This window comes from Tachypleus tridentatus, chromosome 5, assembly GCF_004210375.1.
Source record: "Tachypleus tridentatus isolate NWPU-2018 chromosome 5, ASM421037v1, whole genome shotgun sequence".
Classification (NCBI taxonomy): Eukaryota; Metazoa; Arthropoda; class Merostomata; order Xiphosura; family Limulidae; genus Tachypleus; species Tachypleus tridentatus.
In genome coordinates this window covers 40,825,947-40,853,163 of record NC_134829.1, presented here as the reverse complement: position 1 = coordinate 40,853,163, position 27,217 = coordinate 40,825,947, and the positions used below count along the sequence as shown (strand labels likewise).

The 27,217-nt window shown below is 33.2% G+C and overlaps 2 protein-coding genes across 4 annotated transcripts in view; both read right to left on the bottom strand.

Moving 5' to 3' along the window:
• The window catches only part of LOC143250999 (heat shock factor protein-like), a 29,801-nt gene extending 18,681 nt beyond the window's left edge, over nucleotides 1-11,120 (bottom strand). For all 3 annotated transcript variants that reach the window (XM_076502269.1, XM_076502270.1, XM_076502271.1), the window contains exons 1-4: nucleotides 10,886-11,120; nucleotides 7,129-7,237; nucleotides 6,038-6,162; nucleotides 1,943-2,143 (exon numbers count right to left, since the gene is read on the bottom strand). In XM_076502269.1, coding sequence (XP_076358384.1) covers nucleotides 1,943-2,143; nucleotides 6,038-6,162; nucleotides 7,129-7,237; nucleotides 10,886-11,014 — 564 coding nt within the window. In that variant the 5' untranslated portion in view covers nucleotides 11,015-11,120. The remainder of the gene's footprint in view (nucleotides 1-1,942; nucleotides 2,144-6,037; nucleotides 6,163-7,128; nucleotides 7,238-10,885) is intronic.
• A 3,116-nt stretch (nucleotides 11,121-14,236) lies between these two features.
• Nucleotides 14,237-15,275, bottom strand: LOC143250998 (uncharacterized). The gene is made up of 2 exons (XM_076502268.1): nucleotides 15,041-15,275; nucleotides 14,237-14,735 (listed from the first exon to the last, which is right to left on the bottom strand). Exons 1-2 carry the CDS (start codon nucleotides 15,050-15,052, stop codon nucleotides 14,322-14,324), a joined length of 426 nt encoding a protein of 141 aa, XP_076358383.1. The 5' UTR covers nucleotides 15,053-15,275; the 3' UTR covers nucleotides 14,237-14,321.
• Between the last annotated feature and the right edge of the window lie 11,942 nt (nucleotides 15,276-27,217).

The following is a 27,217-nucleotide window of genomic DNA, read 5'->3' as shown; positions in this document are numbered from 1 at the left end:
GCTCATGTATTATAGAACCCTTTTCACAAATGTTTACACTTTCTTGCTGAAAATGTAAATTTTCATTATTTTAGAGATTTGAGTGCCAAATGTGAAAACTTTATAGTAATTTCAAGTTAGAACAGTAATAAAGAGAGGTCAAATTAAATCATTTCTTGGAGAATTAACAGTTTATGAGGAACAATTTATCATTTATAATTCAACACAAGCTACTACTTAATTATTTACCATATAGTCATCTACAGACCAGGTAACCAGTCATCTAAAAACCAGTTTTCATACATATACCATAACACAACTAATGATGTACTTTGCCATTTTGTTAAAGGAAACAGTGAAATAAACAACCATCTAAAGTATTAGAAGCAACAAATGGATATTTATCTCACTCTATTACATACTAAAACTGATTCAACTCTATTTTTGTAATTTACGTGCATGTTCAAAAAAAAAAAAAAAGAGGTTGTCCCTATTTTGCCCCAGAAGCAAAACATAATCACTAATTATAATCTTCAGTTACATAACTCTTCAGTTCTTGTAAAGAAAATATTAACTTCCAAAGCAATTACTCCAATATAATAAATACCAGCATTCCCCCTTAACAAGGTTAATGCATTCCCAACCTAAAACTGTCTGGACATAAACCTTTTAGGCATGTTTTACAGTATTAATTAGATACACATCAAAGTAGTATGTGCAACATTGAATAGACCTGAAAATAAGAGCATACCATTACACACAGAGCAATGCTACCACAAAAACAGAGCACATAACATCCCACACATACTCAACTACACTGGAGTTCCATATTCTACTTAGAAGGAAAAAAAATGCAGTAAATTGAAAATTGCTATAATAATAGTCACACTAATCAAAAAAGTTCCCTAATATAAAAACTACTTTAAAATAAAGACAAGCTAATAGACAGCTTGCTAAAGGAGAATGCCAGTATAGAGAGAAATCCATTAAGTTACCTTATTTCTGTAGCTTACAAATAAAAGAAAACAATTATTAGCCTACAAAATAAAAGCAAACTTAACCTCAATGTGTGCCTTAAAGTGAAGCAAGAGTAGTCTAAGATAAATATACTGTGAAAAGAAGGAAATGCTACATTTCAAACAATATACTTATAATTTTGCCAGCTTAAGAAACTTGAAAACTTTGAAACAAAATATGCAGGTAGTTAAATTTTATAGCTCCTAATGCCACCACCAACTTCAAACATTTAATGTTTTCAAACTGTTTATGATAAAAATAAGAATAAAACAAATGCAAAGGTGTCAAATGTGTGACATGGTTTCATTCACTGACAAGTTGTATCTGTACTAGCAAGAAATTTAATGATTTCCACAATTTCAATAACAATCAAAACTTGGGTTAAAAAAACAAAAAAAAAGGAAAATTATACTTATGTTTGATTTCTTCAATTACTTAATACAAAAATAAATGTTAATAAAACTTACATTACAAACTTATTATTCCAGTTATAATTTTATTCTCAAGGTAACTTGAGAAATTTCATAATTTTAATAAACTTTTACTTTTGTCCCTGGTTATACATGGTGTTCAGAAAGTCACTGTGCACTTATGTATTTATTAACAGGCATGTTTCAATATAGAATACAGGAGGTAAATATGAATGACAATTATAAACAATGTTGAAAGTGACCCCCATTGGCATCAATACAGGCTTGGATCCTTATTATTTTGTTTCTAAACACTGCTATCAGTTGCTGGCTTGAAATAGACTGAATAGACATATGATTACAAAACTGCACAGTGACTTTCCAAACACCCTGTACCTACTGCAGTTAGTTCATGTGTCACTCAGCATATTCAGTGAGTGCATGTGTAATTTTTTTCATATTTGTGCCTCTAGCAATTGTGGAATTGAAGTCTTACCTTGCATCTATGAACCTATATCTAAGTATTTCACACTTGCCTTATCTACAATTTGTTGTTGCCTTAGGTGTTTTTGTCTCAAAATAGCCACTTCTTTCCACAAAAACTCATTTTCTTTCTTCATTTTTGAAAGAAGTGAATTCATGTTATCTTGTTTTCCATGAATATTCTTCACATCAAACAAAACTTCTTGTAGTATCTTAGTCATTTCTTGAGTACTGTCGAATGTTTTAGATGTTGTCTAACAGAATAACAAATCTTTATTCAGATAACTGTAATTACAATTCATTTATACAAAACTTCATGAAGATATCGGTATAATGGCTAATCTAGCTGTACAATTAGAACTTTTTAAATACGTAGAATTTTTAAAATTACAAACCAAAACAAAGCTTTGACGTATTTTCACCATTTAAACAAATAAAAGTTACAAGGTAGTACAATAATATTTACATAATACTGTTAAAACACATATCAAAGACAAACTTATTAACAAGCTACATTTTTTAAACTTTTCCACTTCATGTGCAGCTGTTACCTACAGGTTATTCTAGAAGCCTAGTTAATGACAATAGGAAATGATGATACATTCACCAAGTGGTCTTTTTGTAGTTAACCAGATATAAAGTGACAAATACCAGAACCTCTTATAACTTCTATAGGTTTGACTTGTTGTTTATATTAAATAAAACTTTTGAAGATTCAAACTGTGTTAAAAAGCATCAAAACAAATAAGTTATTCATCTCCTTACTTTATCTGTGAATTTTTAATTTTACAAATTAAAAAGGTTTAGAGAAAATAAGCATATAACCACAAATAATTAACTCCACCAAAAATTTTAAAAGATGTTTAATCTGAATGCAAAGTGACATAACAGTGTCGCACAACTGCCCTCATTTCTGTACCAGACATCACAGAAAAAAAAAAATTAGCTTTTCACATTTTTAGTTTTTCATAGAAGCATCATCAGGTATAGCTCAATGTGGAGATGCAATTAAAATTAAAAAAATTAACATCTTTTGACAGAATGCTTTGCTGAGAGGTGCTAGATATTTAAAAACACCATAACTAACAAAAATGCTAAATGTTCTAGAAAGACTTAGGTTAAAGCATGTGAAAACTGGAATCAGACTACATCAGCTATTTTGAGAAAATGTCAAAAGTGGACACACCAAATAACAGCAGTAAAGGAACTAAAAAATTATGTACTAATTTTAAAATAGTTTCTTGTAAAATTAATTTACAATGTTTACAAGTTAAGCTGGGCAATTAGTGTAACAATAATAAATTACATTCAATTATTCATACTTGAGACTAACTATTAATCTTACCAGTTTTAGCTTTTATTTTGAAACACATTTTACACAAACTTTTAAAACTGATATGATATATTGAGGTGCAAAATTTAGGGTCTTGTTTTAATCTTAAATTGTCATAAAAGGAAAGTTACCATGTGTTTGTGTCCATGCACACACAAATTCTTTAAGTACAAAACCTGTAACAAGTTACAAAATATGACTAATAGTGCCCAATGAGTTTATCCTAACAAATGTTCACGAGATGACTCAATTAAAACTAAATCTCAGTGAAAATAATTATCCTCAGATGCTACGTTAAAAAACTAGTCCACATTCTTGTTGCAATAAACAAATAATTCTAGAGAAAACAGTTACTCTGACCCTGAAAAACAAAACCAGTGTGCTATATGACAAGAAAACATGATACTAGATCACCTCTTTGCAGAGGTTAAATAATTCATAAGGTGGAAACAAAAGATAACAAATTTTAAATTTTTTATAATATTAAAGAAATATTTAGATTTTTTTTCTAATTTCCTAAATGCCATAAATAGCTTACAACTTGTAACAGAATAAATCTATTTATACTTAAATTGTACTGTTTTTATTGTTCTTTGACCCATGTTAAAATTGCATGAGAACTTGTTCATACTGAACATGAAATAGACATTATTTTATATGAAAAAACAAATACAATGTTATTTGATAGATTAACACTTTTGCTTTATATTGTTTATATATAACATAGTATGAAACATCAGACAGAACTATCACCAATTTGTGAATGAGAATGTGAAAAGTTGGCATGGCCCATGGGCCTAATTTCTAGTTTATGGCTCCATAAACAAATGAAATTGAAAGCTATAAAAATTATGCTTTGCCTTAGCGATATCTATGAGTATTTTTAATAAATTCTGTAACTTCTCAGGGGTGATGGTAAATAAATTAAAATGAGTGAAAGACCTACATAATTATTAATTATCATACTAGGAGAAAGATTTTTTAGTGTTTCCTTACACAATTACAAGCTTATAACTTACAATATCAAAATTTGATTTCAAAACTGTTTTAATGTCAAGTTTATTCATATACAATGATAATAAACTATGTTAATCAAGTTTTAAATATAGCTCTTTAAAAACTTGTAACACACACTTTGATCTACTTATAGCAAGAAAGTCGCACTAACATTTATTTACCCTCTAAGTGCTTCCTATCTAGCTATAGCTACTCATAATTAAACTCTTTTCTCTAAATGAGTTAAGAACTTTACATTGTCAGACTGTTATTAGCCAATGTCTAATAACTTCTGACAAGCAGTTAACTTTTCGCAAATGAACTTGGTCATTTATTGCTTGTCATAGTGTTTTACTATGTTACCTTTAAAATTTAATTATACAACTTTATCATTAATGTTTGTTAATAAAAGTGGTATTAAAATGTAACTTATAATTAATATTTTTTGTTACTTAAATTTCAATTCCCTAATTTGAAATTAAAAGATTAAAAAATTATAATTTTTCAATTCTGTGTTGCATGATGTGTATGTCCTCTGAAATGGCCCTTTAGATTTAACATCTTCAATAATATAACTGAAATTTCTACCCTCCTGATATGTTAAGATATCAATAAATTTGTCAAACCCACCAGAAAAAACCCTCTTATCTGTCAAAGAATTCAAGATGTATATAAATTTGATTGATAGTCATGTTTATAACCAACAGAAGAGCAGATTCACATTACATAAAGCTTACTACAGTTTCTTTTTTGGTTGGTATATATAGAAACTTGGCCTTAGATTCTTTGTCTGTGATTAACAGCAGCTAATCGAATTTAAAATATTTATAGCTCACATGAAAACTAGATACATTGCATTTTATATTTTTCCATTTCATTGTACACTGATAGTTTCACTAGTTGTTAACGTACAAAATACACAAGATAAAATAAAAACTTTTACAAAGAAAAAAACAATTTTTGATATTAATTTAGGAGATTATAGAAGTTCTGCAGATGAAATATGAAAAAAAGTATTTTTATTCTTACTACGAAAACCACCTTTTTCTCAGACTGACTCAGTATTCATGAATGTTGTGTACAATAGATTTGTAATACCTATTGAAAGCTTGCCTGCCATATTTTATGAAAATACACTTAGCAGATTCAGAGTTATAGTATGTTCAGTTTCATAGTTATATGTTGGTTATAAGGTCAGTCATATTGACCATGCCTGTATTCAGGTAGTTAAAATAAGTTTCTAAATAATCTACTCTTTTTTAAAAGAAATAATGAATACTAACTTGCCAGTTTTACACCAAGTAATAGTGGTTATAGTTTTAACTTGTAATAAAAAAACAATATGCTGTGTGAAAGCTACCCTATTAGACATACAAGATAAACACAAACATAGTTACATAATCAACAAGACTATACTCTCACATTCATGAGTTCTGTACAAGCAGAAAAGATCCATATTGCAACAGTCAGCCAAAACTAACAGTATTAGTAATAGTTACTGACTTGACTATATGGATTGTTGTAATAACCCAAAATAGTAACAACTGAAAACAATTTTGATTAGTTGATTTACTTGCGACACTAACAAATATAATTGATGCTTATAGGTAACAATTTTAATTATGTAACTATATTTTACACTCACACACACACACACACACATTATATATATGAAAACATTCAGTGGTATTACTAACTTTGATTCACTTACAACTTAAGTTTTTGTCCAACTTATTAAAAACTATATGTTTCACTGAAATTTAAATAACAGAACTGAGGAGTTTAAATAAAATATAAAGAAACAAGGTTAATGTTACACCTTTCTTTTTATCTTTTCAAGCAAATTTTCCTGTTCCTTAAGAAAAAATCTGTGATAAAATTCTAGTTCATCTTTTTCCGCTCGTAGACTACCATGCTCCAGACTTGTTCTCTTTCTAAATCCATCTACATAATATAAAAAAGTATTGTTTAACTTATGTAGAACACAATTAGAGTTAACAGTGGCTCATTTCACACATGTATTAAACATTTAAAGGTTTCACTATTAGAGTTAAAACCATTTTCTTCATGTCCTTCATAATTTACTAAATCATAGAAAATATTGTTATATAATTTTTCTTGTAAACAAAATCCAATGCTTTATTTACTTGCCAAACCAATTTTTCAAGTACATCAAAAAAATCAGTAAAAGTAGCTGTTTTACTAAGACAAAGCACTTTTTCTGAGAAAGCTTCAGAATAGTTATCTTTAGAACTAGTTATATTTTTATAGACTGGAGTATCTGTTACAATAATACTCAGTTTTATGTCAGTCCTGAAAATGCACACACACAAAGTCTAAATGTGCATACTTTCACACTTCATTTCAACAGATGTAATCAAAAGGTGGATTTAAGTATACTTTATAACATTTTCAACAACAACATATTAAAAGCTTAAACTTGTCAAAAAAGGTATAGTATTAGATTGTAAAATAACATTATACATTTATTTACTGATAGTATTACGCATTGTAAATTTTAGCTGCAACTAAACTAAAGCAAAAAATGTACACAAATTAGGGTCAATTTATTTCTTTACTCCATACAAGTTGTAAATAACAGACTTAAATAATTTTAGGCCAAAGGTTAGTGGACTTTTTATTACTTCAGTGTCTGTGACTAGAATTATTTTGTATTATTCTAGAAATTTGTCTTTAAAGAAGTACTATTGCAACAGATATTAATTTAACAACAAATGTATTGCAGTCTCTGCTAGTTTAAATACTCAACAATAAAATGACACAAGAATATATATATAAAAAAATAAATTGTATCAGCACATAGAAATGTGTGTTGACAAACAAGCATTATCATACCTATGAATTTTAATTTATCTACGGCTATACCCAGATAAGTATTTATCTACTTACACATGTTCAGCTGCCGAATAAAGCTTGCCATATTGTTGTGTTTAAAATACTTTGGTAAGAGATCCTTAGCAAACTGTGCCTGGTTAGTTATGATGAAGCTTGTTCCATCCTGTAAAATATTTATTATTTATTAATCTTCATGAAAAATGACAAACCTTAATTTCAAAACTTATTAAGACAAACAAATATTTCATATTTTAACTTTTAATATCATGTGTTATTTGCATTTAAAACATACTTGATATCATCCTTGAATATCTAGATCCCTTGTCAACACATGGTGTGAACTATACAACTAGGAACACTTACACAATTACATGATCAATTCACCATTAGTAGTCAAATAAAGTTTTTAAATTCTAAAGTTTAAGTTGCTGATATTCCTTATATGTAACATACAAGATTTTATTTTTAGGTTTTGCCTTAAATAAAAATCCTCACTCCTTATCAAGAAATAAGTTCCCCCTTTTTTTTCAGAAAAAATATATTTTTTATTGTATTTTTTTTGTCTTCAAGTATATTTCATTATTTTTACACCTTTAGAATTAAAATGTATTTCAAACAGGAACTAATCTCCAACATTAAAAAAAACCCTACCTTAATACGTTGTCCTCTACTATCAACAAATGTGATTAAAATTCTTAATATCCTTGACACAATGCAAAGCATGCACCAACTTAACCATAACTCTCCACTCTCACAACTTGTTGTGCTTGTGTTACAGGTGACACATGAATTCTCTTTTTCTACTATTATCCACATCATGAAGTTGCAGCCATAGTAAAAAACCACATCTCTCAAGTGAGGAGAAATGGATGGTAATGTATTTGGGATGCAAGTACTCATTTTAAGTTAGTTTTAATGATGTAAAAGTCTAAATTGGCAGGCTTACTGCTGAAACATGAAAAGCCAGAATACTCACAATGCAATAGAAGTGGGAATCAGAGTTAAATATTGGTCACCAGTGCATCAAAATTTGAGCTGTTAGGCAAGAAACTGACAACTTATATGACACCATCTGAATGTGTGATTAAGTAAAGATAAAGAGAATCGAAGAAACAGATAGATTCATGAGAAAACAAATGGTCAAGCCTTATAAGAATGGAGGCCAAATAAGGGCATTTAAAAAAGAAAAAAAATACATACTTCTCAGCAGAATGCCCTCATCATCAAAAAAAAGTCAGGCAGTATTCATTTATCTGTAGAACTGTTACACTCTCAAATGTGGTTAGAAGTGGCAAAACGAAAAGAAAGCATGGTGAGATTCCAATGCACTGTCCTGTACTTATAGTGGAAGATTTTTGGAGATTAAACCAATAATAGCTAAAGACTGAAGATGATCATAAAGCTAAGACACCCCCCCCTACAACATTCACAGGACAAGGCTGACCAAATCAGCAGGCCTTGGGATAAAAAAGGCTCAGGCAGACCAGACCAGAGGATGAGCTCTACAATTAGACTACATTACAACAAAAAAAAACTGACAATATGATAAACAGTAGTTTCATCTCTGTTCATGTTTTTTTAAAATAGTATCCATCTAACTTTCTTCAGTAACTGAAGATGGATAAGTTGTTTACTGCTAGTTTATGTTATTAGCACTTTTAACCTTTCTGCAATGGGTCACAGGCCATGTCGCTGCATTTGTTAACTTGAATTCCAAATTCATTTGAATTACTATTTCTTGAATTAAAGTCAATAAGTTTGTAATCAAATTGTAGATTATAATTCAAACTTTAATATATGAATTAATTCTTTAATTTAAAAGTAAATATTAAAAAGAACACCTAAATATAGCTTGAAGATCAATATAATAAAAGTATACTTTTTTTTTTTGTTTAATCATGGCATCTAACTTTATGGGATTTAAGCAATTAGACTAAACATTTGTGGTTTCTTGTTATAACTTGTAGTCAACTGAGAACACAAGTTGTAGTCAACTGAGAAGCATATTTTATTTCTATTTCCTAACATTTTATTTTGGTTACAAGGTTGGTCAAACAGTAATACACTAGCAAAAATAACAAAACCTAAATAAAAAATCTAAATGAATATAAATAAAACAAAAATATAAATGTTTAAAAATTATCTAGAGGTTATTAACAAGTCAAAAACTTTTACACATGAAATATGAGAGTTTTCTGATGCATTAAAGTATTTTTAATCATAAAATCAAATTAACTCTACATACCAGATAGTTAGCATTCAAAAACAAAAATGCATGAGCAAATCATTACTTAAAAAAAATATCTTGTTCACAAGATATTTTATTGATAATATACAAAATTCCATGAAGATATGCTTCAAATATTAAAAGTTATAGTTTGAAAACTATAACAAACACAAAGTAGTTACAAGGTTTGTCCCAGGGACCCAGTTCAAACTGAGAAAGTTAAACCTTACAATACTAGGACAGTGTTAATGTATTAACACTAGTAGTGGGACAAAACTTTTTCCTTCTAAACGACTAAGACTTGTATTTAGAAGATATTACTAATAACGTGACAAATGCTTTATGGAAAAAAAAATGTATTTTTGGTGTTAAAAAGTCAAAGGACAGTATGAAAAAAACATGTTTAGTGGCTTCTAGTTACCAAATACCATTTCACAATATTAGCTCCATATTCAAAATTGAAGTTCTGGTCTTTTTTGGATACCAGATAGGACTTTATGCAATAAGGATGAAAAAACCATTCTTTTTCACAATTTATGAAGTAGTATTGAAAGAGAGAGTAATCAATAAGTTAAGCCACAACAGTTACTAGAAAGTATACTGTGTTAGTTTTACCAAATATCATGATGTATATTTCTAAGCTTGCAGAACATAGCATATGGAATAATATGCATAATATTATAGCGTATGATTAAAATATTTTGTTACTTTACCTTACCTTAGAATGGAAGAAAGTTTTGCCAGATATCACTTTACACACTACATTCTTAAATTTAACCTTTGATTAAAAGGCCTACAACTTTTTATTGACTAATATCATGTGAGAAAAAAATTTTCTTTCCAGAGAAATATCAATTTGGAACTTTCATTTATTCACATTATATTCAAAATTTCCTTATGCTTCAGGTTTTAATTCTTGGTACTGAAATTTTGTATGAAATTTTTAACAGTTTGATTAATAAGCTTACAGTGATATATTTATGTTTATTTACAAAATAAAATTAAAATACTTTTTAATATTTAATTATTGATATAAACCTTTAGAGTGGTATAATTCAGGATGTTTGTACTTTAATAACCTAGTCTTCAGGGTGGTTTAAACTTCCAACCTCACACAGAAATGCTCCAATTTACGAAACAAAATAGGAAGGGGCATACATACACTTGAAAGAGTAGTAGCTAAATTAGTCGAAAGGTTCTTAATTTTTATTAAGAATTAAATCTTTACATGATCCGGACAAAAATATTTACCGCTACGACACACTAAACTACTAATAATTCTTTGTATTGCTGGTAATTTTACAACAGTACAACTACAAGCACGATCTGGGTGCAAACAGGAAGTTAGTCACAGCTAGTTGTAGTGATATCATGGCAACGAAAACAAGTACTATATTAGTATTACTAGTATTGTTATGATAACAATGACAATTAATACGTTTTAATAACAAATTGTACTTTTAAACAATAGGTTTTTCAATATATCGCTGGTTTTCGGCATTAAAAACAAAACTTAAAATATCAATAATAAGACTACTACTAGGCCTAGTTCGTGATTTTGCAAAATTAATACTTTAGGCTTACCGCACTCCAGGTAATTAAGTCATCGCAGCTAGGATCATCAACTAATTTCCAAAGTTTAATAAGAAATCCAGGTACATTTGATTCTGTTTGGTTTTTAGAAAGCGTTTTATACTGCAATGCTGGCAACATCTAAACGTTCTATAGTATCAGAAGTACAGATGGTACGTCAACTTAGTTGTAACTGCAGATACAAGCACTTTCCACAGTATTTCCTTGCGGTTCAGTGAAATAAATACTCTCGAACCAAGAAGCCCTAAAATAAGCAGAAATGAAAACATAATATTAAATAGGAAAATATTAATGCTTATTTTTTAAGACAAACATTTACAATAAATACAACAAAAGAAAAACAAAAAATTAGAAGAATTTGAATACGTGGAAAATGTGCCAAAGATCAGGACAAAAACAACAATAACTTGAAACAGACTCTAACAAAATGCTAAACAAAAACAATGTATTAAAATATATCAGATATCCAAGTACAAAACTTTCAAACAGTTACAAGTTTTACATAAATAAAAACAAAAAACAGTAAACATGTTGTAGTCATGCCTCCCAGGTGACATGTTTAACTCACGTATGTCTTTTGAAAAAGTTTAGGGTAGCTTCATTTTGCTCATTACGGCTTAATCGAATGCGAGAAGATACGAACAAAGTTTTAACGACAACAAAGCATTGGTTCACGACGCTATTTGTTACTATTACTTTGCTTCGAAGTATCTCAGTGATTAACAGCTCGTCAATCCATCTGCAAAATACATATTACCTATATTCCAAGTTTTTAACTGAAGTGCTATGCCATTCTTCCTAATTTTAGCCATATATTTTCATTCATTATTGACTAATCTGGCCGAGTATCAATACGACCTGTTACACTAACACCATTAATTTTTCGGGTTAGGTGTAGCAGATTAGTTTTATTGATTTTCTGAAATATAAGTGATATTTTGAATACTTTGTCAGGAGCGATCTGTATCAGTTCGTCAGAATTATGAAGCATATAATGGCAAGCATCTGCGAAAATGGAGGATTGACATAAAACTTTATTAGATATGCACAACTGTAAGTTTAGTTTAATGCAAATGTCGTGATTTAGATTGTTTAGGTACGGTGTGAATGTTAAATTTAGTTATTTTTATTAGCGCTTATAGATTTTTCACCGAGTATTATTGCATTCTAATACCTAAGCTTCATTCAGGCTAGGCCTGGCATAGCCAGTTGATTAAAGCATTCGACTCGTAGTCTGAGGGTTGTGACTTCTTGTTCTCGTCACACCAAACATGCTTGCTCTTTCAGCAGTGTGGGCGTTATACTGTATCAGTCAAACCCAGTATTCGTTAGTAAAAGTATAGTTTAAGAACGTTTTTTTTTTTTGGAACTGGGTTTTTCTTCTTCTGGTTCTTCACCCTAATTCTTTTATTTACTCAAATTAATGCAACTGAGATTTATGCAAGGGCTTACTAACTGTTTATGGCAAGAGATAAAATTTGTAATTGTTTGGAAGTTTTATTTTGAATCTTTTTTTTTAATTTCGCGCAAAGCTACTCGAGGGCTATCTGCCCTAGCCATCCCTAATTTAGTAGTGTAAGACTAGAGGGAAAGCAACTAGTCATCACCACCCACCGCCAACTCTTGGGCTACTCTTTACCAACGAAGAGTGGGATTAACCGTCACATTACAACGCCCCCACGGCTGAAAGGGTGGGCATGTTTTGTGCGACCAGGATTCGAACCCGCGACTCCCCGATTATAAGTCGAGGGCTTTTACCACCGGGCCAGTGTCTAGGGAAGGATACAAGAAATTGGTTTTACGTTAATGAACAAATAAGTGTATTTGTGTGTGTGTGTAAAAGTTTTGGTGTATTTGTAAACTTCTCTTCAATCATGAATATTTACTATCTGGAAGAACAACTTGAGAGTTAGCACATTATACACTATTAATTCTTGATAAATATTTAATAAAATTTTATCAGAGGACAGGACCTTTAGTAATTAGGTAGAAGCGAAAGTGTAAGTCTGTATTATGTCGTAGAGAAACAATGCTTATTATGTGATAGTTTTTTTTATAATTTTAATTTTGAATTAAATTATTCTGAAACGAAACGTAAGACTCAACACTTTTTTTTTTCTTTCCAATGTAGAAGCGTCACTAGGCGCTACAAGATTCGAGGGCTGGACACATAGGCACGGGAATTTCACAGCGTTTCAGTGTGATATTAGCCCGCACGGCTAAGTGATTAAGGCATTCGACTCGTAATCTTAGGGTCGCAGGTTCGAATCACCGTCACACCAAACATGCTCCCGTAGGAGTGTTATGACGGTCAATTCGTCGGTAAAAGAGTAGCCCAAGAGTTGGCGGTAAGTGGTGATGACTAGCTGCCTTCCCTTTAGTCTTGCATTGCTAAATTAGGGAAGGCTAGCGCAGATAACCCTCATGTAGCTTTGCACGAAATTCATCAAACAAACAGTACGATATCGATTATGCTTTCTTATTCTGAATTTTTCCAAAACACCATCTAGAATTCAGGACACGGTCCTAGCGACGCCTTCGTACCAATGAACAAAATCGTATTATAAACACATATTTACTGAGTTTTTAATGCGCACATTTCTGTTGAGACAATTGTTGAAAGTGTATAGAAATACTTGCCCTGTTTGTTGACAACGAACAAAGAGAAAAAAGATCAAAGGATTACTTTAAACTGTCTGTTTGTTTTTTGGTTTTTTTACAGGCATGGGTATACGGGGGCACTTACTCCCCTCCCCAAGGGAAATGAGAAGCATAATTCTTTCTTTATTCATTCAGCATATGTGTACGAATATTTTTATTCAACGTACAACTTCACTCTACATTGTCATCCACCCCTGGAAAATCTTCTGCTGACGCCCATACTCACAGGTACAACGTTCATGAATATTAGTATTTACCGCAAGTGTAATGACTCCAGTGCAACAGATTAATAGTGAATATTAGTTACAGTTGTGTTATATGTTTGTCTCACAAGTTAGTTAAACGGATTAGGACGCAGAACTTGAGAGATTGATGAAAAGCACGTAGTTTACAAACTGAATATTGCGAACAAATTATATGCATGTGTGTATATAACACGTGAAAATATAGTGTTAGTCCAACACAATATTATATTTATAGCGCTGGATGTATGTATATCCGTCTATTTGTCTTTTTTCTTTTTCATTTGAGTGCCATGACTTCTATATTTTTAAGAGAAGTTACACCTATAGTTTTCAAACCATTAGAATCGTATTTGAAACTGATTCCATTTCTTTTATGAACAAAGTCAATGTTACATTTCATGCAGAAAACTGTTAAGAAAAACCACTGTAAAGAAAACTGGGTAACAAAGTTGAAATTTAATATCAATCTTAACATAATATATGTTTTGTATTTTTTAATACCGGAAATATATAATATTTTTCTAATGGTAACCATAACCACCATAGCCTCCATAGCCACGTCCACCTCCGTATCCGCCAAAGCCTCCATATCCTCCATAGCCGCCGTATCCTCCATAGCCGCGTCCACCATAACCTCCATAACCACCGTATCCTCCGTATCCGCGTCCACCATAACCTCCGTATCCGCGTCCACCATATCCACCATATCCTCCATACCCGTGTCCACCATAACCTCCATAGCCACCGTATCCACGTCCACCATAACCACCATAGCCTCCGTATCCTCGTCCGCCATAGCCCCCATATCCTCCATAACCACCATATCCTCGTCCGCCATAGCCCCCATATCCTCCATAACCACCATATCCTCCTCCGTAACCTAGATAGCCTGCCATGACGGAAGTAGCAACCATCAGAAGGAGCACAGAAGCAAACTGGATAAAAATACAACGAAAACATGTTACTACGAACACTTTTCCTATTTAGATAAGATTAACCCATCTAAACATATAATACAAAGTTACTTATAAAGCTGGCTTAAAGTTCTTAAAATACTTTGTAATAATAGAATTTCCTAAGAGACGAAGCTACTGTCTTAACTCCCATAAACTACAATGGACAATGAAAATGATATTGTATAAGACATATTAAAACACGAGAATGTCGCTTGTTATCCGTTGGTTTAGTAACTATATCATACACAAAAGTTCTCTATATCTTGACACAAAATGAAACTCACCACGGCCTTCATGATTGCGATGGAGGAGAAATTGGATAAATGTTTGAACTAAAGTTCTATTACAGAAGTTGCTTGCTTGGGGCTTTTCACGGCCCAGTCTTATATATGTGCGCACCGTGAGAGGCGTGGCTCTTTGGCCCATTCACTTTTTTTTTCCACGCATGAAGAGACAAACAGAATAATAGGAATGTAGATAGAGAGAATGGTAAGAGCGAAGCAAGGTTTGTACCTTGATACCGAGAAAGTGAAAGGAGACGTCTCGGAGAAATGTAACTAGGCCGTCGTCCTTCGCGCCTAGACCTGAATGAGCGAACTTCGTACTTAGCTCGAAGGTGGCTTCACTGTGGTAGCGTACGAAGCCACACCTGTCTTCTAAATTGGATTTATAACTTTTATAGAACCCCCCTCTCTCTCTCTCTGTTTTTTTTTTTTATAATTACGTAAAAAAATTACAGTTTCTCTGCAACAGACTTGTTAACTAAACAGAACACATTATTTATATATTTCTCGTTCTTTCAACCTGAAATAAACACGGTTCTTAGAATAAAGTCTATCTTATCAGATTTAGTTCAAATGAAGTCTACGAATTATCTTCAGCTTGAAACCTCATGGTAGAATAGTTCAAAATAATATTTCAGCTGGATTTCATTATATGCAATCTGTTTCTGCTCAATATAATAAGTTAATGTACTCTGTGCCTTAATTGTCTTTATTTGAAGTAAGTCTATCGTATCAGATTCAGCTCAAATGAAGTATGAGAATTATCTTCAGCTTGAAACCTCATGGTAGAATAGTTCAAAATAATATTTCAGCCGGATATCATTATATGTAATCTGTTTCTGTTCAATATAATAAATTAATATAAGCTGTGCCTTAATAAAATACTTATGTCAATTTCACCGTGTAAGTGATTAATAAAATGACGTAATTAGCGATTTTATACTGTTGCAGAAAAAAAGTATAGAAAGATTCCAAGAAGATATTTGTGTAGTATTTTCTAGTATTTTCAGCGCAAGCGCAAAGCTGCACAATGAGTAGTCTGTGCTGAGACCATCACAGGGGTCTAACCTCATATTTTAGCATTATAATCCCTCAACTTTACTGCAAAATCATCTATATATATTACATAACCTCTTTTTTTACAAAATTATGAAAAAATTACACATTATTGTTCAAGTATCTTGATATAACATTGTGTCCCATCCTTTCTTATACAATTGGCTCGTGACAGGTGCGCCAATGCAAAAATTTTAACCTTAGGTATCATGTGTCTTCATAAGTGAGCTATATTATTACTGAGTTACATCTATTTTGTTAAGAGTACATTATAGCTTTATTAGGAAAAAGTCAAATGTTATGTTCTAGTGTTATCTCTAAACCTAGAATATTTCCATGGTATTTAATTAAAATTAACCTTATCAAAGCAAGCTACCAATATGAATAAAAATTAAATAAGTATGTTAATTCAAAAAAATTTTTTTTTGAATTTCGCGCAAAGCTACTCGAGGGCTATCTGCGCTAGCCGTCCCTAATTTGGCAGTGTAAGACTAAAGGGAAGGCAGTTAGTCATCACCACCCACCGCCAACTCTTGGGCTACTCTTATACCAACGAATAGTGGGAGTGACCATCACATTATAACACCCCCACGGCTGAAAGGTCGAGCATGTTTGGTGCGACCGGGATTCCAACCCGTGACCCTCGGATTACGAGTGGAACACTTTAACACACTTGGCCATATGGGGCCCCATTTTTAAAACAATCAACCAGGTAATTACAAATGCTTTTCTCACGTTCTTACTCATAAAGATTAGAAAAAATTGTTTGATCAGTTGGATATCTTTTCTGTTAACGATATTTTCGGCCGTAATCCCAATAGTATAGCACGATGCTCAGCCAGCAAAGGAGATTTATATCTGTCTAAGATTCATATATTAGGCTAAAAATAATTTGCGTAATGAATGTATGATAAAATAATATACTCACATATATATTAAACATTCTAACCAACAGAGTTAACGAAGGACAAATTAATTAAAAATTAGAGTCTAATTTATTTACAGAATACCAAACACTAGAACGTGGTAGTATCTAGCTATAAAAATGTACAAGTAACATATTATGAATAGTTATTTCATGTTCATTACCAATTAATTGTACTTTTATTCATCAGTTTGAATCGTGAGTTCAAACAAATAACACTCAGAAACTAATGTCAAAGTGATTACTATAATCTATCATCGACAGGTATTGTTTAAATAACTTAGAATGTGTAGCATAATCTATTTCTAAGATTTCCTTTTTTTCTTGACTTGATTTCATTTAATGAGATTAAAACATTATTTTCTTACATGTAAATGCAACTGATACGATATTCGGTTTCTGAACTATTTCTGTATATGAACAACAAAAGTAAGTATGTCTTTACTTTGATGTATATTATCTGTTATGGGGATTTCACTGCAAATATTCAGTTTTCACTTTTAATTTATTCGGAACATAACTAGATTAATGATAGGAGTGGAATCCAAGGAGAATAATCTCATATGATAATGATTCACACAGACCTGACACCGCCTGTGTTGTACCCGGCCATCTAGAGCACGTCCATCATTTTCTTGCCTAGCACTGTCTAGAACGGAACGCCACCTGTTGTGTGAGATATTGTTTTTCACCAAACTAGGTTAATAACTGTTTACTTATTGCGTGTATAGAGTTTTTGTTATTATTTTTAGAATCAAGTCAAATTACTGTACTTCGTACGAAGAACTACTCGATTCAACCATAACACGCTAGTTTACATCGAGAAACAAGATTTCTGTCCATTTCCAAAGTTACTCACATTAATACTTTCTGTACAAAAACAAGTAATAAAAAAAATTACTAGTGCAAAGAGTACACTTCTTTCCCTGGTGCAAAGTAATTTCACACTGAACAACTCTTCCAAATTATATTACAAAAATCAAATTGAGTGATACCATGTGCAGATAGTCCAAAAACAACTCATACAATGTGTCAGTAAGAATAAACCTCTGTTATGGCGAGTTCTTCTTAAAATAACCAGGTGTTAAGTTTCTAAACTAAAAAAAAAAAGCTTGTAAATAGCATCTCAACCCAATTGCTGCTATGTTTGACTTATCTCCGCCGGAGAAACGAGTCGTGGTATTGGATAAATGGTTCTCTTGGCATTCGATATGGCAGAATTGTTATCATGTATCTTCCTTCACTTTCACTCGTAATTTCACATAATTGCTAATATAGTTTCCTCTCGTTGACTCGCTTCGGGACCATGATGACTAGCTTGCTGATTGGCCAATTCTTCTGAATAATAGTAGATTTCATTCAACTAAAAACAGTAATGATACATATAATTTGAAATAAAAACAAACGTATAATATCGTGTTATTAATCCTCACTCAAATGTTGTGTCATAACGGACTTAATTCAGTTCACATTATAATTATAGCCTATTAAACCAATTGATGGCATAAATAAAACCTAGAATACTACAGTGTTTGTTATAACCCTCTCGACGTCGTTTCTTTGCTTGTTTGTTTGTTACCCTAGTATTGTCTTTGCCTAATCTAAATACTGACTACATTTTACCGATGTCGTCCTCTATGACTTTGTCCTTTCGCCTCATGATTACCTTAAAGTGGTTCATAGACCTGATATTCCTCTGCCCTGAGAACTCCATTTCTTGTGGTTTCTTCGAGATTTTAATTAAGAGAGGGGAGTTTCTTTTGTTTTGTTTGTTTGTTTTTGAATTTCGCACAAAGCTATATGAGGGATATCTACGATAGCCGTCCCTAATTTTGCAGTGTAATACTAGAGGAAAGGCAGCTAGTCATCACCACCCACCGCCAACTCTTGGGCTACTCGATATGGTAATCCCTGGTGTTGGCAGAAAGGCTTTGTTGACCCTCGATATGGCAGTTATAGTGTGGTTGACATATTGTTAATTATTCCTATTTATTTTCGCTTAAAAGTTCATAGAATTATTACAGGACATTTATAAAGTAATTAAATTAGTAATGTTTTTATCATATTACATTTCTTGAAACTTTCTTAAACTAGAGATCAGAATATATCATAATATGATTAAGATTATCAAAAATAAAGAAGGTACGACACATTTCACTGGATAAAATCAGCTTTTTATTTATCATGATTTTGACAATATTATGCTGTTTTCTGATTTCTATTTTTCTTTTATCTTCAGCATATCATTCATTGGTTTGATCAAAACAACAACAGAAACTTAGATTTGTAACTATGGTGATTATGATATGTAGCTACATCTAGATATAAACAGAATCGGGGACATGGTATTTATTTATATAATATATATTGTCATCGTTTTCCCATATTTTTTACAGAAAAGATAACTGGAAACTTTACTGGCGTTTGTTTGTTCGTTTTGAATTTCGCGCAAAGCTACACGAGGGCTGTCTGTGCCAGCCGTCCCTAATTTAGTAGTGTAAGACTAGAGGGAAGGCAGCTAGTCATCACCTCCCACCGCCAACTCTTGGGCTACTGTTTTACCAACAAATAGTGGGATTGATCGTAACATTATAACGCCTCCACGGCTGTAAGGGCGAGCATGTTTGGTGTGACGGGGATTCAAACCCGCGGCCCTCAGATTACGAATCGAATGCCTCAACCACCTGGCCATGATGGGCCAGGAGTTTTGGTTAGAGGGAGGGGCGGATACGTAAGACTTAACGTATGTTTCTTACTCATCCCCCTTAATTACCAGATACATATTTTTAAATTTCCATATACTTCAAACTTAGATCTTAATACAGAAAGTTGATCTACTAGGTTTCTCATGACATACGTTATAGATAACAACAATGGTATTTTCTACTACAAAATCAGGTCATCACACCCTATTGCCCGACGGACATTCCCCTCTCTTTCTGATACTAAGAGTGTCCCTCTGCCACATGGGTGGCATTTGCGTCCTGAAGAGTAGTGACCGTACTAACTGGCCCGGCACGGACAGGTGGGTTAAGGCATTCGACTCCTAATCTGAGGGTCGCAGATTCGAATCCCCGTCACACCAAACATGCTCGCCCTTTCAGCCGTAGGGGCGTTATAATGTGACGGTTAATCTCACTATTCGTTGGTAAAAGAGTAGCGCAAGAGTTGGCGATGGGTGGTGACGACTAGCTGCCTTCCCTCTAATCTTACGCTGCTAAATTAGGGACGGCTAGAGCAGATAGCCCTTGTGTAGCTTTGCGCGAAATTCAAACAAACGAGCTGTACTGACTATTCTATATAATGTTATGTCTTCTCAGCCTGGAACAACTTAGAACTGAAAACTGAAACAACATCTTCAAATACAACTTGAGAAGAATACTATGAAACTTTCAGAACTTCTACATGCATCACTCATAAGAATATCAATCAACTTCATCTCTAAACCTTTTCAGTAAAAATGCATTCGCCTCAGTTAAAAGAAGATGTCGTCTGGCTTCTACCTGTGGTTTAGTTTTAGGGAAGTCAATGAATCTGAGGATTTCACAGGATGACAGTCTTAAGTCCATAAGCATAGATATCAATATTTAGCACATTCTATTTCAGATCATTGTTGAAGTGGATTTAATTAAAAGTTGTAATATGGAAAAAATTAATGTTTCAGATTTAATTTCTTTAGGGGCGCTGCGATCGTAAAAAAACGACAACAACACAAAAACGTTTAAGAGCAAAAGAAACATCATGAACAATTTACCAGATCTATTAATAGTAGTATTATACACAATCTTTTGTATATATATTGTTTTTATGTGCTTGTGTGTAATGTTGATATACACAGTGAGTCATATTTTTTATTTTAACGAGGTATGTTTATAACTGTAAATATTCAGAACACTAGCCAATAGTCATTGTTTAAATTTTTACTTTGTTTTGTGTTTGCTCGCATACAGCGTGAAGTACTTGAATATTTAACACAGCTTATAAACTCTCACAGATTTTTAACTTTCTCTGAACTTCGTGCTTATGATCGCACTGTTAGACACTGTGAATTGCTTATTTCAGGAATCTAGCCAAGACTGTGACGTTCAACAAAGAAATATTGTTGTGAGGAAAGGAAATCCTCTATACACTTAAAATAAATGCCCAAAGTTAGAATTCTGGAGAGGATTATTTATTTTTATTTAACTTTTAGGTGTTTTCTAAACTGGAACAAAATGTACGTGCAGTATTTCCCGAAAAACACACAGTTACCTGGTGATGACCACAAGAGTGGTCGAAACGTCGTAAAACATTCAACAAAAGTGAACAATCCACTCAAAAGCTGTATCTTCGGACTTCGGATTTAATGAGTTATTACGTTAGAAAAGAGAAATAGTTGTTAGGATAACATGAACCGTAAACATGTCAGTTATTTGTAAATCTGACCCGCAAAGTGAATAGGTTTGATATTCTGATCTAAATTACAAGTTTTTCTATTCTCTTCTTCAGGATATCGTATTGTCCTCTTGGAAATCAGAACTCCAGAGCCGAACTCTGTTTTCTGTGTGTTCACTAGTGTCATTGTCACAGCCACGATGTAAATCAAAGACAGGGAAAGCAAAAAAGGAATTTTAAAACATCAACAAACAGGTTAACCGAAGGTTGCGGTGAAAAACCTTCAAGACTGTTCGTCATGGAATACATAGTTAATTCTTTTGCGCATGCGCACACGTCTAAATATTCTCATATTATTATAACATTTATACCTGGTCAGCCGTTCTTTCTTTAAAAAGAGGTGTGGCCTGGCGTGACGATAGAAAAATCAACAATAGGGTAATTAAACCTTGCAACACTATTATTTATAATAAAGACTTGCTTAGTAGAGAGTTAAATACCCCAATTTAGAAATTTCCAAGGCTATTAAAGTTTACGATAATATAAGAAAATTATTAACGTGTTAAAGCAGGGGTGTGCAACAATCGGCCCGCGGGCCACAACCCGGCCCGCCAAGCCATTTAGTGTGGCCCTAGTTGTTGTAATCTAGCCATGTGGCCTGATCTGTAATCCAACGCAAATGGAATATTTTTAAAAGCATCGATCCTACGGGATTCCCAGGCTTCGACTCGACAAACTTCTAAAATTATCTTTGCTAGAGAGGAGCAGGCCGAATTCGATTGGTCGGCCTCCTTAGGGCATGAATAGGTGACGTGCACTAGCACTATTGTCTACGACTCAACGTCATGTCCTGAACCTCGCCTTCGCCCGCTGGCGACAATTTTCCCTAACCTCTGCTGTCCGTCATTCATTATTGGTGAAAATTTTATTACCTTTTACAGTTACTACAAGAGATTGAAGGTAAATTGATTATTATTTAGCATATTGTTGTGACTTTACTGAATTTATTAAAATTTTTGCTTTCAGATGCATCTGATTCTATGTACAGTGTGACCTCGTTATTCGCGGGGGTTACGTTCTTTACCCTCCCGCGAATAGCGAAAACCGCGAATATTGGACGCAGTTTTAAAACGTATATGTATGCGATTATATACTATATGAAATGCTTCCCAAACACTAATGATACTTATACTCATTGATGCAGTAATAATGTTGCAATATTGCATACTGTCATGTATTTCACTAAATTGTACCGTGCGTTACCGGGCTGTGCTTTGCCGTTTGCGTTGTTGGGGAAGCTGAGGCAGTCAGCCAATAGCAGTCCAATCTTGTTTGGTGAAGACGACAATTGATAAAAACGACTTAATTGAGTAAATACAACAGAAATCTCCTCGAAAAGCCCTTTCAGTCTCTGTGACCTACAAAAACGCAGTTCGCGCATAACCCGCGAATATGCGGGGCCGCGAATGGCGAACCGCGAATAGGCGAGGTCACACTGTATTTTGCTATTCTCAATTAATTTAAGTACCGGAAGGCTATGATCGGGATGCCAATTTAGAAACATGTGTTTCTGTCCATAAGAGGTTCCATGTGCAAATAAATTCTATGTTTTTTTCTACTTTGCTATTTTCGTGAGAATAATTTTTGTTTTGATTTCAGGGCTAGTAAAATGTCAGCAGTTAAGAAACGAAAAGTTGATGATGAGGGAAGGTTATTCAACAGTGAATGGTGCACAAAATACCTTGTTGTCCCACATAATCAAGGTGTTGTCTGCCTCGTCTGTCAAACTACAATTGCAGTCATGAAAGAGTACAATATTAAGCGACATTACGCAACTAAGCACTCCTCCCAGTTTGATGAAATTGTTGGTCAGGCACGAAAGGACAAAATTGAACATTTAAAACATCCATTGAAAAGCAACAAGGTGTTTTACCACTTTCAAGAAAAATTCAGAACTGGTGACAAAACTGAGTTTTAAGCTTTGTGAATGTATGGCAGAAAAGGGAAAGCCTTTCAGTGATGGAGAATTTATTCAAAATTGTTTAACAATATTCACAGAATATGCATGTCCAGAGAAAAAATATTTGGTGGAGCAAACTAGCCTTTCCCGCTTTACTGTCTCACGCAGGACAAAAGATCTTTCAGAGGACATCAAAGAAACTTTGAAAGAGAGATTGAATTCGTGTGAAGCTTTCAGTCTGGCTTTGGATGAAAGCACTGATATCAATGACACATCCCAACTTGTCATTTTCATCAGAGCTGTTACTGCAGGCTTTGATGTTTTCGAAGAGTTTTTAGATATGGCAAGCCTTTCCTCCACAACCACAGGACAGGATATTTGTGAACAAGTGCTTAAGGTTGTAGAAAAGTTTGAACTGAATCCTTATAAATTATGTGGTGTTACAACAGATGGTGCTCCTTCCATGACAGGTAGGACAAATGGATTCACCAAGAAATTTCTAACTGCAATTGGAGCACAAGACGTAGTTGTAAGCCATTGCATTATTCACCAAGAGAGCTTGTGCACCAAAGTTCTGAATTTTGCAGAAGTCATGAAAAATGTCGTCCAATGCGTAAATTATATTCGAACACGAGGATTAAATCATCGACAATTTAAAACTTTTTAGATGAGCTGGACAGTGAGTATTCAGATGTTTTGTACTTCTCTGCTGTACGTTGGCTTAGTAGAGCTGCTACTTTGAAGAGATTCTGGAATCTGCGAGAGGAGATTAAGTTCTTCATGGAGAGCAAACGTCAGAATGTGGACTTCTTGAGCAATGAGAACTGGCTGAATGACTTAGCATTCCTCACAGACATTACACAGCATCTGTCTGATTTAAACTTAAAACTACAAGGGAAAAGTCAACTTGTGAATAAGTTGTTTGAGCATATTTGTGCTTTTGAGAAGAAATTGGAACTTTTCCAGGTTCAGTTGAGAAGAGCCATATTGACCCATTTTACATGTCTTGCAACCAGGAAACTGGAATTTCCTAATCTGGATTGCACCAAATATGGAACCAGTGTACAAAAGCTGCGTGATGAGTTTGCAAACAGATTTCCAGATTTCAGACAAACTGAAATTAGATTGAAATTGTTCGCTCAACCTTTTGATTTGGCAGTGGAAGACAGTCCTGATGATTGCCAAATGGAACTCATTGAACTGCAGGCTGACATGGACACTAAAAGGAAATTCTCTGAAAACAGTTTGCTAGACTTTTACAAACTCTGTGTACGTGAAAAATTAACCAATTTGTCCCGTCATGCACAAAGAATTGCCTCCCTTTTTGGTAGCACCTACTGCTGTGAGCAATTTTTCTCCAAAATGAAGCTCATCAAAACCAAATGTAGAAGTCAGCTGACTGATGAACATTTGACCAGTCAGTTAAGAGTGGCAACCACTTCTGTCAAAGCTGATATTGACAAGCTCTGCAAGGACTCTAAATTTCAAGTGTCGCACTAAAATGATCACTCATGCAAAAATATAAAATATTATTGCTTGCATTTTGAGAATTTTTTTTAATTTATTGTGCATGTACACGAATAAGCTTGTATTTTAAGTGGCCCCGCTTGATTGATGAAGTTGGTTATATGGCCCACCGACGAAAAATGTTGCACACCCCTGTGTTAAAGAGTTGTGTTTTTTTGTATTTTCTGTTTTTTTTTTAATTTCGCGCAAAGCTACTCGAGGCCTATCTGCGCTAGCCGTCCCTAATTTAGTAGCGTAAGACGAGAGAGAAGGCAGCTAGTCGTCACCACCCACCGCCAACTCTTGGGTTACTCTTTCACCAACGAATAGTGAAATTGACCGTCACATTATAACGCCCCCACGGCTGAAAGGGCGAGCATGCTTGGTGTGATGGAGATTCGAACCCGCGAACCTTAGATTACGAGTCGAGCTCCTTAACCACCTGGCCATGCCGGGCCCTAAAAGTTAGTTATGAGCACGTGAAAAATTTTAGAAGTAATTTGGGTTATAGTAATAATTGCAACTGAGAAGGAACTCGTGCTTCATTAACGAATCATTTGTTTCTTTTCAAGTGTTATTTTATATATGAATGTATAAGGCTTATATATTGTAAAGGCATTGCTGTGTACCTAAAGTAATTAAAACAGTTAAATGATCTACCTACAATATTCACACGTGACACTCAGTACGTATATAGGGTTCTGAACGAATATAACGGCTATGCGAGGTGTCTTAACGACCATATGGTTAAACCTATTCTACTTAGCGTAATGTTCACCAAACATCTCTAGCACAAAAATAAAAAACCCACAAGAATTTAAAAATCACATACTATTTTTAATTATATAGAGATGGCAAGTTCATGGTAAAATTCACATCAAATCATTACAAGCATGGTTGATATATTGTAAGCTGGTAGAATAAACTGATGATCTATATAATACATATAACATCTTAATAATTCATTTCATGCCAGGCGTTTTTAATAGTTGCACTAACAATCTGACTATTGTTGCACTAATGATACAAGAACGAAGAGCAAAATTAGTTTCGAAATGAACAAGGGTCTAATATTTTACATCCTAATGAGGAATCTCACCTGTGAGAAGAAAGACTTAGATCTTGATGTTTAGGTGAAACAAGGTAAACATTCACCTAGTGAGTTGGTGAATAGTGTTTTTATGTTCAACACGCATACAGCGACAGGACATATTTCTAAACAATAAGGTTATTTGTCATAGAAACAATTAAAGATACAGGAAGAGTGGTTTCTTATATTCTTAAAATAAATTAAACATAAACATTTCCAAGGTACAGTGGAAATCCTTTAACACCTCTGATATAGGAAAACACAGCTCTGTAACTTGAAGTACCTTCCTCATCAAGTGTTTCAGGTATCCATTTTCAAGGAAAGGTGAGTGATGTACTTTTTTAGTAGCTCATGTTCACCTTTATAAACTAAGTTGTCTGTGACACCTGTCTTAACACTGTTGGAGTTGTTTGACTGTTGGCTTAGTACTTACCAGTATTTTTGAATTTTCTGTAAACTCTTGGCGTACATGAGCTATGTCTGTTAGTTACCATTATTTCTAGGTATAAGAGTTTGTTACCTCTTCCTAATATGAACTGTATTTTTAGATGTTATATGTTCAGGTGTTTTTTTGTTTTTTTTACGTTCCGGTATATTTTCTGTGTTGTGTGTGGTTTTACTGAAAATATATCCTAGAATATGTTTTTCCAAGTTATTTTTTGATGTTTCTCGTTCAAAATTATGTCACTGAGGATATCAAAAATGGCATCTTGTACACTGTGGCGCGTATATTCGGTAATTTTAGGTCCTTCACACAGTATTTTTTCCTAAATAGGGAAGAGTATTTTTTAACTCCGTCGTAGTTGTTGGTTTAACCCAGGTCTTCCACTAGTGACATTTTTCAACTAGTTTCAAACTGTGCGGCGCTACAGAAGGCAAGGAGGACAAATATAATTCTTTATACATAGGGCATATATAATATGTATAATAAAAGAACACGTTCACACACGCACTACGGTTTTACGGGTTGTTGTTTTTTTTATATGCTAGAAGTCAACCAGATATATGCTATAATTATAGCCAGTTCCTTTAACCCTACTTTTTATACTAATGGCACTACTGCACTAAATAATTATATATTTACTTAACTAACGCACGAAAGAGCACAGAACAATAACATGAAAAATGCAGAATATGTTCCATAATTATTACAATTTTTTTTGCCTTTCTAACAACGAAAACGTCGTTGAAATTAGACAAAGCTGGTCGATATGATTTCCGTCGAAACAAAAGTGAAACTGAAACTACGCATTGTCTATTGAGAAA